This window comes from Moschus berezovskii, chromosome 4, assembly GCF_049115385.1.
Source record: "Moschus berezovskii isolate FMDL1 chromosome 4, NW_MosBer_1.0, whole genome shotgun sequence".
Lineage (NCBI taxonomy): Eukaryota > Metazoa > Chordata > Mammalia > Artiodactyla > Moschidae > Moschus > Moschus berezovskii.
Genome location: NC_142463.1, coordinates 11687300 through 11701328, shown reverse-complemented (window position 1 = coordinate 11701328; position 14029 = coordinate 11687300). Strand labels below are relative to the sequence as shown.

Genomic DNA, 14029 nt, shown 5'->3' with positions numbered 1-14029 from the left:
CCGGGCGAGAGGCGCTGAGCTGGGGCCAGGAATCTATTCAAGGCCTGACGCCCCCCCGCCCAATCCTGCATGGGGTGCCAAGCGGAATAGCAGCCTGTGTCTTCCCCGAGGAAGCCTCCCACCAGGCACCTTCACACAGCAGCTAAAAACTCGGTTGAGGGCATGAATCCTGTTCCTGCCCTGGGGCGTGGTGTTCCTGAGAGCGAGTGGCCCCGGGGTCATCCCCTGCTCTATAGATGGAGTGAACGATCCCTCCTTCATCTGGTTCTGGAGGATTCAGTGAGACGAGTGAAGGAAGGAGTTCACCCTTGTGCCCAGGGCACAGTCAGCACTGGATGTGGCACAGCTTTAAACTCAAAGTGGGAGAAACAAAGCTCCCGGAAGTCCCTCAACCCTCATTCTCTGGTCCATGGCGCCCAGCGCCTCTCCCCTTTTTCAGGCACGTGGAACCAAGTAATAAAGACCGCCACTGCTCATGTTCACTGAGGAGTGACTCTGTGCCATGTACACACACCCCTGGGAAATGGGGGCGATTATCCTGCTTGATTTACCAGCAGGGAAACTGAGGCTCCAGGGGAAAGTCCCAGGCCTGAGGTCACCCAGTCAGGAAGTCAGAATTCACTCCCCAGTCTGCTGACTTGGAAATCCCTAGAACTGAAAGTGGAGATTCTGTGCTCAGCCTGACACTGAACTAAACCCAGGTGAGCGTGACTGCGGACGGAGGACTGCTCCAGCCTTTCACCTGCAGATGCGGGCTGTGAAGCCCCTCCAAGACTGGGAAGAGATGAGAGGCGTTTTCAAAGTATACTTGACCTCGTGACACTTCCCCCTGAGCACTATGTGGGCCCACATTCTGAAGAACTCTGTAGAAAATGCATTATGGTCATTAGTATTATAGATTATAGGCTTCTAATAAAATACATAATATAAAATGTAGACTTCACGATGGTGGGTGATAATAATTCACACAGCCACATGGGCCGCTGTGAGGTCAGCCAGCACCCAGGAAGCAGGGATGTCTCAGCACTTCCCACTGGGGAGCCTTAGACCAAGGATAGACCCTGCTCTTTAGGTCTGGCTGGGTTGGTGGGGTCCAGGCTCCCACAGACATCTTTCTGGAGTCAGGATAGTGGGTTCAGCTGAGTAGAGTCAGGGCACTAGCGAAGCCAATGTTGGGTGTATTCCATCAGCATTTCTCAGAGTGCACAGACCCAGAGATGCTTCCTGAAAAGGCAGACACCTGGCCCCCACCTGGCCCTGCAGAATTTGGCATCTTTGGAGAGGGCGGCCCAAGATTCTGCACTTCAATGTGTCCCCTGTGACTTTGCTGCACACTCCAGTGTGAAATCCCCTGCTGTCTTCCAGCCAGTAACTGTCACGGTCAAAAGGTCTCATAGGACATCCCCCTCTGAGCGTCCAGCCTCCCCCAACCCACCGCCAGCCAGCCTGTGATGCCCCCATCCTCACCCTGGCCCCCCGCTGGGGTAGAGAGAAGGAGGGGCTTCTTGGGTGTTCCCTGCAGGGTGCTGACGCTTTGCTCTCCCGCAGGCCATGGCCATGGGCATGATGACTGAGTACTACCACTTCATCTTCACCACACTGGTAACGTACCTTCGGGCCCTGGCGTGGGTCAGGGTGGGGCTCCCTCCAAACCAGGTCAGCCTGGGGGGTGGACAGTTGCTACAGGAGATTCAGACTGGACTTGCTTCCTAAGGCTGGAGGCGTAACCTCAGATAAGGGCACAGTTTGTCTCTGTGGCCCACCCACTTTGAGAAGGGGCATCGTGTTGTGACTAAGAGTAGAGACTCTAGAACCTGCCAGTGTGAACACAAGCCCCTTGCTTGCTGGCAGAGAGACCGTGCAGAAGTCAATTCTCCCTCTGCAAAACGGGCATGATCGTGGCCTCCTAGGACTGTTGTGGGAACTGAGTGAGTTCACGCGCCGGTGCGCTGAGAGTAGTGCCTGGCTCGTGTGAAGCGCTGTTATTAGGACAATGACCCTTGGCCACTGGCCCACGCACCTCCACACAGGTCTCAGGCCTCATGCAACAAGAGGAGCTGCCACTTTGGATTCCTGCGGCATCCACGCTTAAATCTGCCTGCTCACCATCAGCCGGGCCAGCCCACCTGCAGGCTCCAGATGGGTCTTGTCCAAACCGTGAGAACATTTAGGACCATTTAAACCCATTAGGATAATTAGTTGTGGTCTGAGATCAGCAGAATAAAGAGATCCCTGTGCCAAAGGGGCACCAACTCCCAGCCACCCTGTCTTGGAGCCAGATGCCGTCAGATGTCACTGGGCCCCACCTGGACTCTTCTGCCCAGCCCAGATCTGGGGCAAGTGACAGCATCTTTAACCATCCTGTTGATGCAACCATCTCCTGAAATCTACATCAGATTTGCTGCTGCAGCTCTGCAGGCCTCTAGCTGTGTTCCTTCATTCATCCAGCACCTAGCTAACATTCCTTACCCAGGACCTGTGCTCAGCTAGGTGTCTCAGGATGTCTGATGCTGAGGCCTGCCCTCAAGGAACTCCCATCCTGTCCAGTCTGCAACTGTACGTCTAACTCATTCAGCAGACTTGTGCTGTCACATGCCTGGACAGATTGCCGTGGGGCACAGTGGAAGGAGGTGTCAGATGCCACAGGGCTGGTGGAAGGCGGGGAATTTCAGACTGCCCTTTTAGGAAAGAAGATGCTTGAACTGGGCTTTGAGGGGTCAGAGGGAATTCACCAAGGAGAGAGAGGAGTGATATTCGACAGAGAGGAAACAGCATAAGCAAAGGGCAAAGACAGGTTAGCTCTTTGAGTATCATTCTGGTTGAGTCAAAGTGTCAGTTGCTCAGTCATGTCTGACTCTTTGCGACCTCATGGACTGTAACCCACCAGGTTCCTCTGTCCATGGGATATTCCAGGCAAGAATACTGGAGTGGGTAGCCATTCCCTTCTCTAGGGGACCTTCCTGACTCAGGGATCGAACCGGGGTCTCCTGCATTGCAGGCAGATTCTTTACCATCTGAGCCACACTCCTTTATGTACTGGTTGATTGCCAGAGCCAATTGTGTTCATCTCTTCCCAACTCCATATTCAATGACATCACTCAGGTAGCTTGAAATTAGCCATGGCAGGAGTATTCATACTGCAGAAGTTGGCAGGTGCTACAAATAAAAGACACTTTCCCACCATCCCCTGAGAGCTGGTTATTAACCATTTCCAAGCACACCACTGCCTCTCTGCACCCCCAGCCACTATACCTTGTACTCACATCTGAGTCACCGTGCTCCCTCTCCTGATCCAGAGCTCAGATCTGGGGACCTGCCGGGAGCCATGGTGGGAGAAAGGAATTCTGGAAGCTGGTGAATGAGACCAGGCATCTTCTTTCCCAGTTCCCTTTCAGAATTCTATTCACCCACGCTGGCTTCTCTCCTGGGAAAGTCATCAGATATTAAGAATACGTCATCGGCTGGGGATGAAGCCATCAGATCCCCAACATTCCATCTGAAGCTAGAAGCAGGGAAGAGGAGCAAGTCTGGGAAGGTGGGCACATTCCAGGGATCCCAGGCTGTCTCTCCAGGTGTGAGAGCCCTGGCATTCCTCCACTGGGCTCCTTGGGTGCTGAGACCTCTGCGCCCTTAGGGATCCCCGCTAGCCCTGTGCTAGCTCAACACATTCTTCCCACACTTCCATCCTGCTGGCTCACCTCCCTGAGTTCTCGCCGCTCTGAGTTGCTATAACAGAGCCTTGGAGTCCCCATAGGAAAATACAAGGGAGGAGCAGGCAGACCTCCCGAGGTGGCCGTGGTCCCCCTACAGACCGTGCCCATCCCCTCCTCACATTACTGTCCAGTGCAGCGATGGGAGAGCAGACCTCAGAGGCACAGATGAGGATGAGTTGCTGTTCCATGACCTCTTGGCTGTGCCCATGGGCAGATTGCTTAACTTCCTTGAACCTCAGTTTCCTTGCCTTTAAAATGGGAATAATTGGTGATGCCTCTAGGCCTCAGGGTTTCCCTGGTGACTCAGACAGTAAAGAATCCACCTGCAATGCGGGAGACCAGGGTTTGATCCCTGGGTTGGGAAGATCCCCTGTATTATTCTTGCTGCCTGGAGAATCCCCATGGATAGAGGAGTCTGGCAAGCTACAGTCCATAGGGTCGCAAAGAGTTGGACATGACTGAGCAACTAAGCACAGCACACAGCTAGGCCTGAGATCCCACATTTAGCCTCTTTTGGTCTCAAAAGAGCAGCAAACTCACTCAAGTAACCTCAAGTCACTAGGAACTCAAGGATGAACTATGAGGCCGAAGAGCAGACATGGAGGGTGGTTCTGGATCCAGAGCAACTCTGAACATCGTGGGTTTATGGTCCAGCCCTCTGCCCTGAGACTCAACCAGGCTGCTCCATTCCTGTCTCTCTGCCTCGGCTCCTTCCTTGTGATCTGTTCCCTGGAAACTTGAGCTCATCTCAGCTGCCTCAGGATCGTCACATCCCAACAGATCATCCTTTCGGTCTCTGCCACTTCTCAGCATTTCTTTCTCTGAGTGTTATCCGCCTTTCCCAGGTCAAATTTCGGTCTGGCCAGGTACCAGTCAGGGCACTATATAGGCATTTGGGGCTGGACAGTTCCTTCTGGAATATCCTGCCCAGTATACAGGGTTTAGCATCCCTTCTCCACTTATTGATTTCCAGGCTTGATGACAAATAAATGCCATCCCCACATTTTCTAAAGCCCCCGGGATAGGGACTGAGTCATCAGCCAGATTGTAGCAGCCCCCCTGGGGAGGTGACCCCCTTGGCTGGTCAGCTCAGGTCTGATGGTGGGAGGCAGAGTGCAGTGGATTCACAGAATCTAAGGCTTGGCCACCAAGCAGAAGAACTGGGCCACTGAGTGGTCCCTTTCAAAGTGGCAGGAAGGAACATCCACAGATCTCATTCACTGGCGCTGAGTATTGCCCCCTCATCCTCTGCGTCCACACAGGACCTGTGCTTAAGTCCTCTCTGGGCCTTGCTCCCAATCCTGGCTCCAGACAGTCAATTACAACATCTCCACCTGGCTCATGCCCTCATTCCAAGACCAGAGGGGTGTCCCCTCAGGGAGCTGAAGCTTTGAACTCTCAGCACCATGGTCTGACCTGACCTTCTAGGCAAGACTCTGGGGAAGGCACAACCCTGGTGACGCGGATGGCTCCCCACATTAATGGCACTGCCAGCATGGGCTCAAGGCTGGAGGTCTTGGAGGGAGGGGCAGGGCCAACGTATCCTTGTACCCTGGGGCAGTATCCTATCCACAGAGAGTGTCAGCTTTTCCTAAATTTTTATGTTTTTGTTTGTTTTGGGGGGGGGTGGGGGGGGGTCTTTTGCCTCGAAGCATGTGAGATCTCAGTTCCCAACCAGGGATCAAACCCACACACCCTGTGGTGGAAGGGTGATGTATTAACCACTTGACCACCAGGGAAGGCCCTGCTTTTACATATCCTCAGTTCAATCATTCATTTACTTACTATCCAGCAGCCCTATACAGACGCTCTCAAGATCCCAGGTACCAAGCTAGACACTTAGGTGAGGGGTGGGAGGGTTGTCTAGAGATGGATCCAACACAAAGTTCAGCTGATACGCTTCCTTTGTGCATATAAGAATCAAGGATAGTGCCCAGTTTACCTCTGTGTCTCCAGTGACCAAATAGAGCCTGGAATACAGTAGGTGCTCACTGATGCCTGAATGAATGAATCCAATACAAAGTGGAAAGTAATCGGTGAGATTAGCATCCTCACCACAGCAAGAGTGAAGACCGTGCACTCTGCGGCCCGTCTGCCCGAGTTAGAATCGAGATTCTCCCACTTACTTGGGCAGGTTGCTTCACTTCACTGAGGCTCATTCCCCTTCTGTAAAATGGCCACAGCAACACTACTGCCTCGGAGAACTGTTACGCTGAGCATTAGGCAGGTATGTTGACATCAGTAAAGCCCTGTGGAAAGTGCGTGGCATTTAGCACTTAGCAGCAGCAAGAGTTAAACAGATTGATAAAATAACCCCTGCTTCTATTTTTTATGTGCTCAGCATAACCCATTCATCCAAAATTCAGAACAACTCTCCTAGGAAGGTATGACTTTTACAGAAAAGTAGAAACTGAGACTCAAAGAGTCTGCTCAGTAAGAAAGGGGAAGAGCAAGGACTTTGACCAGCTGGGGGCTGTCCGACTCCAGTCCTCTGCTAGGCGTGTAGCAAGAGCCTTCATGCAGTGTTGCCTGGCTTCCTCTAGCTGGCTCAGGCTCAGATTCCATGGGCCATGATGGTCCAGGCACCACGTGATTGACACTAATGGGACGGGGCAAACCCTCCACAAATCCCTGCAGCAACCACACTTCACAGGTTCTAAAGCCCTTTCTCCACGTTGCTGATTTTCCTTTTCACGGGGCAGTTTGTGATTGATGGGGAAACCTGGGACCAGAGAGGTTGAGTGAGCTGCCCTGAGCCCCACAGCAGATCAATGACAGAAACCTTGGCTCCTGACTTCTTTTTCAGCCTACTGCCCTTGCTCCCCCCACCTCTCTGAGGGTCAGAGAGAGCCAATCCTTCTAGAGACACAGTTGCTGCAATATAAACAGTTCTGCAGTGGAATATGCATGTGTATACCAGGGCATCTCCCAGCAGCTCCCCATATGCCAGGGCATCAGCTATGTTCCCCGGGTCCCCACGTCCTGCTTGTGGCTCTGGCTCCAAGGTTCTCCTTCCAGCCCCATTGGCTTAGGAGCCTACCTCGTGATTCAGCCTCTTGGTGCTCATTGGTCAGTTGTGGCTGTATTTGGGAGGGCAGTGGCATTTGACATTTATCTCCTTTGCTTTAGGAAACCCATGTCACCAATTCCTCGCCTCGAAAAAATTCTCCAAACTTGCTTCTCCCACGCAGAAGACATTTTAATTACCCCAGCTGCCATTATCTGTGCCAGCCAGCTTTGAGCCATTCCCAGATAACCCCACATTAATCAGCCTCAGCTGAGCCCCTGGTCCATGTCATGTGTAGGTAAAAGCCTGGAGGTGAAAAAAGAATTATAATAAATTAATAGATAAGCAATCACAATTAATGCCACTTCCCAGCAATAACAGTTATATCATGGGAAAGATATTTTCATCTGTCATTCCTTAAGGCGATGTTTTCCGAGCTTCAGCTTCTACCCAGTCAGACCCATGGGGTGCTAATGAATTAGTCTATTATGTTATGCTGAATGTTTCTAAAAGGTCCCTCGTCGATACTGAATTCAATGTGTCAACATTTGGCATGGAGAACAGCAACTTTTTGCCAAGCAGCAAGGTTGTGCACAGTTCACTGTGTACAGCACATGGGGTCTCAGCCCAGGGCAGTCTGGACAAAAACTTGGAGCCAGACAAAGAGGCCTCTTTTCCAGCTCCCCGTTGTCACTGCCCTCATGTCACAGGGATGGTGGCACTCAGTGCCACAAGCCCTGCAACACTTTGCAGTTGAGCCCAGGCTCAGAGTGACAGGGATGAAGATGACCCCAGCAGTGACACCCCATCACGCCCCCTCCCAGGCTGTGATTGGCTACAGCCACTGTGTGAGTGTCAGCCAACCCAGCGCTGCATTTGGAAACTGGAAGGACTGACGTCACCAGCACCCGAGCCCCACCAAAGCCAGAGATGCTGCCCTCCCCACTAAGGCCAGAGGGCCTCTGGTCCTCAGGGAAGTGAGCCAAGTCAGGGAGGCCCTAGGTAGACTCATGATGGGCATCTTTCAGGCTTTAGGTGTCAATACTGAAATGGAGAAGAGGCTGAGCCTCATTACAGGGGAAGAGGGAGAAGGGCGCCCCCTGGGGGCAGATCTCAGAATTTCTTCTGTGTCCCAGGCAATTCAGCTCTGGCCCCAAACTTGCATTCACCACTCTACAAAGCAAAATCCCTCCATCTCCTCAGACCCACCTTCTTCAAAGGCAGTTTAGGGAAGATCTGTTGTTTCTAAAGCAGTCCCTTGAGGGGCTCATTCTCCACCCCAGGCAATTTATCAAATCACTCCTAACTTCTAGCACCATAGAAAGCTCCCTCTGAGAGAAGGTTATGAAATTCTACTCTCTCATTTCCAGGCTCTTCCCAGAGAGCTACCCAGCTAGCTGATTCTTCTATTTGACTGATGGGAGTATTTGGTATGGGAGCTTCTAAGGGAGACAGATGCAGACATAGAGAGTTATCATGAGTGGGATGAAAGCCAAAAGGTCCCAAGATCAGAGCAGAAGCACCTTTGACCCAGCCGATCATGTGTATCTAGAGTAGTAGTCAGGGAGGGCTTCCCAGAAGAGGTGACACTTGAGCTGAATCTCAGAGTGAACCCACTCAAGAAGGGTTGAGAAGACAGATATTCCAGCCCAGAGATAGAGCACACACAAAGACAGTGGCACAGAGAAGCTGCATGATGGGGAAAGGGGCCACGAGGAATGGGGAAGGGAGAGAAAAATGGTTTGGTGCTCCTGGGGCAAAGAACTGAGAGCGGGTGGGAAGAAAAGTGAAGCTGGAGGGGTGGAGAGCCTCGCAAACTACACGAAGAAATTTGTGCTTTATTCTGAGAAGGCAAGAAGGAGCCATTGGAATATGCCAAGCAGGGGAGTGGCAGGGTTGGGTTTATTCTTCAGAAAGACCCCTCTGAATGCCATGTAGAGGGTGACTGAAATATCCAGTGGGTGGGAACTGAGGGCTGGTCATGGGACAGAGGGAGGGTTTGGGAGCTGGCAAACTGGGTTTGACACTGTTGCTCCCAAGTGTACAACCGTGAGCAGAAGACCTAACCTCTCTGTGACCAAGCACCTTCCTCTAAAATGGAGTGATAATAACACCTTTCCTGTAAGGCAGAAATGTACGTTTAGTGAGTTAGTATACATAAGGCACTTAGAAACCGTTCTGAGGTGCTCAGTAAACGTGATTGTTTTTATATTGCCAAGAGGGGTAAGGCAGGAAGGATGCAACTCATGTCTGCTTCTCTCCTCCAAGAGCCCAGTCGTGTCCTGGGGGGACAAGTCCAATAGCTGCCACAACCTGCTGCCAGAGAAGGCAGAATGTGAATATATATCAGCACTTCTGTGATGTCTACCATGCACCAGACATGTTCTAAGTATGTCTATTAGCCCATTTCTTCTTCAGGATGACCCTATATGGCAGGCACTATTTTCATACCCATTTTGCAGATGAGACAGGGGAAGTAAGGAGAGTAGATGGCCTGGCCTCACAATCTGTGCTCATAGCCACCATCACCTGGGGCTGCCCAGTGACCTGTTCTCAGGGAGCAGCTGTGGGAAGAGAGGCCTCTTTCCTGTGTGTCCCCTGCCTTGCTCTTCCTCTCTGACTCCACAGGTCTCCCCATCTAAGCCCAGAACCATCTCTGTGTGTTTCCAGGTCAGGAGTAATAGCTTAGATGAGCGGCTTCTCAAAACACAGATTTGCAGCCCTGCCCCACATTCTCAATGGCCCGTACTTTCCAAAACAAGTTCTCCAAAAGCAATTCTGATGCGTATCTTGTGTTTGACAACCACTGCGTACATAAACACAGGAATTTTAAAATAGAACAGACACTGTGTACTAGTAAATGTATACAAGCAGCTATCCAAAAGGGGGGAAAACCCAGATTTGTAGTGCTTGCCAATTTTCATGGTGTGAATTCTCCCACCATGGCCAATGTCAAGCTACCAACGAATGTCACTGAACATAGAGTCGGGAAGTGTTGATGATTAGCTCTTACAAGCCTATGGGAGCCAGCTCCAACACCCCACTGAGCTGGACCTGGGAATAATTTCTGCACTGCTTCCATGAGCTCTGAGACCTTAGGCAAGCCACTTCACCCCTCTGGTCCTTGTTTCCTCTGCAAAAAGGGAATACTATTGAATACCTACTTTACAGGGGATCGTGAGAATCAGACGACAAACTCCACTTGAAGGGCTGAGCACAGTGCCCACCCTCCACTCACTCCCACTGAGATGGGGGCCACACAGACACCCTCTGGCCAATTCCACGGGGACTCCTCCATCTACTTCCCCCAGCCCCTCCCCCATCCCAAATCCTGGTCTTGAATCAGGGCCCCATTTGAGCAAGGCTGGGACTAAACTTTCTTTCCTGGGCTCAAAACTGCCCCCAGCCTCTCCCCTAATCCCTAAACTCTTAAAGAGGAAACCAATACTGTGTATTTCAGAAGGAGGCCAATCGGAATTACAGGAGGAGTTCCACATGAATTAGGAACATCTCAGAGACCAGAGGAGACCAGCGCAGTGTGAAAGAGCTGCTCTGTGGGCTCCAGGTTTTATCCCTCATTGTCTTTCCATGAACCATCATGGATTTAACTGAAGCTGGGACTGTGACGGAGCCAGATGTTTCTCCTGACGACTGCAGCCACGGAGAGACCAGCACACTATCCCTGGCCATTCTGACCCAGCGTTGGACGGATTGACTGAGTTGAGGGACCTGGGAAAGATGATGGGCCAGGTTGTGGGGGTCGGGGGTGAGGGCGGAGGAGGGAGGGGAACAGGGGGAGGCAGCTGGATGGGAGGAGAGTGTGGAAAAGAGCAGACAGTAGATGAGGAGGACCTCAGACTAGACCGTAAGACTCATTTTCCCTACTGGTGGAATGAAGCCCGTCTAGATTATCAGCATATACGTTTCAAAAAGTAACATGACTCTTATGCAAATATAGAATGAACAGGAGTCAAAGATGTATTCAACTCATGAACAAAGGAACCAGTAGGATGACAATGCTGGCTCAGAGAGCATTTGAAGGATTGAGTATTTAAAGGTATTCGGTGTAGCAGGAACATCATATAAGTCAGCTAAGTTAGGTACAAAATGGATTAATGTCCTACAGGGCAATAAAACCACCAGCTTGGGGATTATCTTTTCTATGGGCAAAAGTCTACACTTTAACTCAGAATATGGGCCTTTAACCAGCGGATGACAGTGCAGTCAAACCCAGGTGAATTGTCCCAGAGAATCGCACAGGCCCCAGAGGGCCTGGTGAGCAATGTGTCCCCGTGACGCTGGAAGGACGCGCTGGTCTCCGTCTCCCTTATCTCCAAGTTTGGGGAGTTTCTCTTTCTTTTCTTCTTTCTTTTTTTAAAATTGGAAGATAATTGCTTTACAATGTTGTGTTAGCTTCTGTTGTACAACAGCATGAATTAGCTATGCTGCTGCTGCTGCTGCTGAGTCACTTCAGTCATGTCCGACTCTGTGTGACCCCACTGACGGCAGCCCACCAGGCTCCCCGTCCCTGGGATTCTCCAGGCAAGAACACTGGAGTGGGTTGCCATTTCCTTCTCCAATGTGTGAAAGTGAAAAGTGAAAGTGAAGTCGCTCAGTCGTGTCTGACCCTTAGCGACCCCACGGACTGCAGCCTACCAGGCTCCTCCGTCCATGGGATTTTCTAGGCAAGAGTACTGGAGTGGCTTGCCATTGCCTTCTCCAATGAATTAGCTATATGTATACGTAAATCCCCTTCCTCTTGACAGCCCTCTCACTACCCCCATTCCCCTTGAGGTCATCTCAGAGGACTGAGCTGCGCTCTCCACACCACCCACCTCCTGCCATCCCTTCTCAGCCTAGCATCTGGCTCCTCCCTCTGCAGCCAACCCCCTTCTTCCCCCCCCCGCCCCCTCCCCTCACCAGCTTAGGATGTCCCAGAGCTGAAGCTAGGTTGCCCCCATGCATTAAGACCTGTCTTTCTTGCTTTTAGACCCCTGCACAAAACTGGATGTGACCTGGCCAACAGGCTGACTGCTCCTAGGATGCAGGGTGTCAGGGAGCCTGGCTGGTGATGTGGGGTTGAGGAGAGAGAAGAGGGCCCTGTACTCCTTCAGTCCCAGGCACAGGAGTCAATTTTAATTATTTTTATTGAAGTACGGTTCATTTACAACATTGTATGTTTCAGGTGTACGACAGATGATTTAGTTATGCGCGCGCGCGCGTGTGTGTGTGTGTGAATCACTCAGTCGTGTCAGGCCCTGTGACCCCATGGACCTGTCAGGCTCCTCTATCCAGAGAATTCTCCAGGCAAGAATGCTGGAATGGGTTGGAGATCTCCAGGGGATCTTCCCGAGCCAGGGATCAAACCCTGGTCTCCTGTGTAACAGGCAAATTCTTTACCATCTGAGCCACCAGGGAAGGCCCCTCAGTTATGCATATATACCTATATATCTATCCCTTTTCAGATTCTTTTCCATTATAAACTATAAGACAATGAATACAGTTTCCTGTGCTATGCAGCAGATTCTCGTTGCTTATCTGTTTTATATATAGTAGTGTGTATCTGTTAATCCCAAACTCCTATCCTATCCCTCCCCCGCTTCCCCTTTGGTAATCATAAATTTATTTTCAGAAGAGACTATTTTAAAATACCCTCTTTGGGGGGATAAAACCCTCCCTCAGCCTCCCTCTGGGTAACTTGAAGATGCCCAGACCCAGTGCCCTTTGTCTTCCCAAAGGAGGCCTCCCCCATCAGAGGAAGTGACGGTCATCACCATTATCAAGCTTCTTTGCTGTTCCAGGCTGGGCATTTCATATGAACTGCTTCACTGGGGCCTATAAAGGAGGCACGATCCCCGTTTTGCAGATGAAGAAACAGGCTGAGCCGTGTGTCTGAGGTCCGGCAGTGAGTCCGTGGGGTCAGCCACCAGGCAGCCGGGTCTGGCCGACTCCAAGTGTAGTGCTCCCGTGAGTGCTCCATCACCCCGCCCCGAGCCTCCCTCCCCAGAACTCTGCAGGGAGCTACAGCCTCTCTGGGGCCCCAGTAGGGAGTGTGGGAGGTAGGGCTGGAGCTCACAGCCGGGTCACATCTTTGTTTATTGAAACTCTCTCTGTCAAGGATCTTTACGCGTTAGACCTGGAGCCCTACCGCTACTCAGGCGTGAACCTGACGGGATTCCGGATCCTCAACGTGGACAACCCTCATGTCTCGGCCATCGTGGAGAAGTGGTCCATGGAGCGGCTGCAGGCGGCTCCCCGGGCAGAGTCCGGCCTGTTGGACGGAGTGATGATGGTACTGCCGCTGGAAGCACCAGACCCAGGGGCTCCCCTCTCTCCCTTCCTCCCTTCCTTCCCTTCTCTCCCTCCTCCCTGTTTCTTTTTTTCCCTCCCTCCACCTCCCTTCCTAAGACCTTCGCTGTGTCTGCTAGACCTGAGGCCAGGGGCCAGGGACACTCAGGAATCAGACGCAGCCCCCCTCCCCCCTCCCAAGTGTGGGAGTACAGGCACATAAACGGATGGTTACAGAGAGTGGAGATAATGTCCTGGATGTGGAGGACTTTCAGCTGTGGTGGGCAGGAAGCTGGGGAGGCTGGAAAGGTGAACATGTGGACAGGGCCAGGCAACAGAGACGCCGGGGGTGGAGGGCCTGGCAGAGAAGATCTGAGCTGCGGAGGGAGGGAGTCAGGTGTCTGCAGAGCTGCAAAGACACCCCAAGCCCAGCCTCTCATCAGGAGCCAGGACAGGGTCACTTCCAGGGCCTTTCCCTCTCCAGGGAAAGGGAGGAAATGCCTTTGTTGAGGGAGATAAAGGGAGACAGCGAAGGGTGGGCTGAGGACTGTCAGGGCCCGAGCCACTCTCAGGCAGCCCTGGGCCTCCCCTCCAGACGGATGCGGCCTTGCTGTACGATGCCGTCCACATTGTGTCTGTATGCTACCAGCGGGCACCCCAGATGACCGTGAACTCCCTGCAGTGCCACCGGCACAAGGCCTGGCGCTTCGGCGGCCGCTTCATGAACTTCATCAAGGAGGTAAGTGGCCCCCGCACCCACCCCCACCAGGGCCATCTCCTGGGGGCCACAGAGCAGTCAAGGACCAAGTTTGGGAGTCCAGTCCATGTGAACTTGGGCCAGAGCTTGTTTCCCCAGGTGCAAATGGGCTCAGCAGGGACCAGTCTTACAAAGTGACAGAAAGGCTGCGTCCCTGGCACACAGTAGGTGCCCAGCGGGTGGTCGGCATTGTCAGCAGGACACAGCCTGGGCTTTAAACAGCTGAGCGTCTCTGCCTCCAGCTGTGTCACCGCAGGCAAGCTA

The 14029-nt window shown here is 52.3% G+C and overlaps 1 protein-coding gene across 1 annotated transcript in view; it reads left to right on the top strand.

The window, feature by feature from the left end:
* GRIK3 (glutamate ionotropic receptor kainate type subunit 3) overlaps nucleotides 1-14029 on the top strand; it is a 191339-nt gene that overhangs the window by 110484 nt on the left and 66826 nt on the right. The window contains exons 7-9 of the mRNA XM_088834979.1: nucleotides 1549-1602; nucleotides 12839-13012; nucleotides 13604-13747. Coding sequence (XP_088691105.1) covers nucleotides 1549-1602; nucleotides 12839-13012; nucleotides 13604-13747 — 372 coding nt within the window. The remainder of the gene's footprint in view (nucleotides 1-1548; nucleotides 1603-12838; nucleotides 13013-13603; nucleotides 13748-14029) is intronic.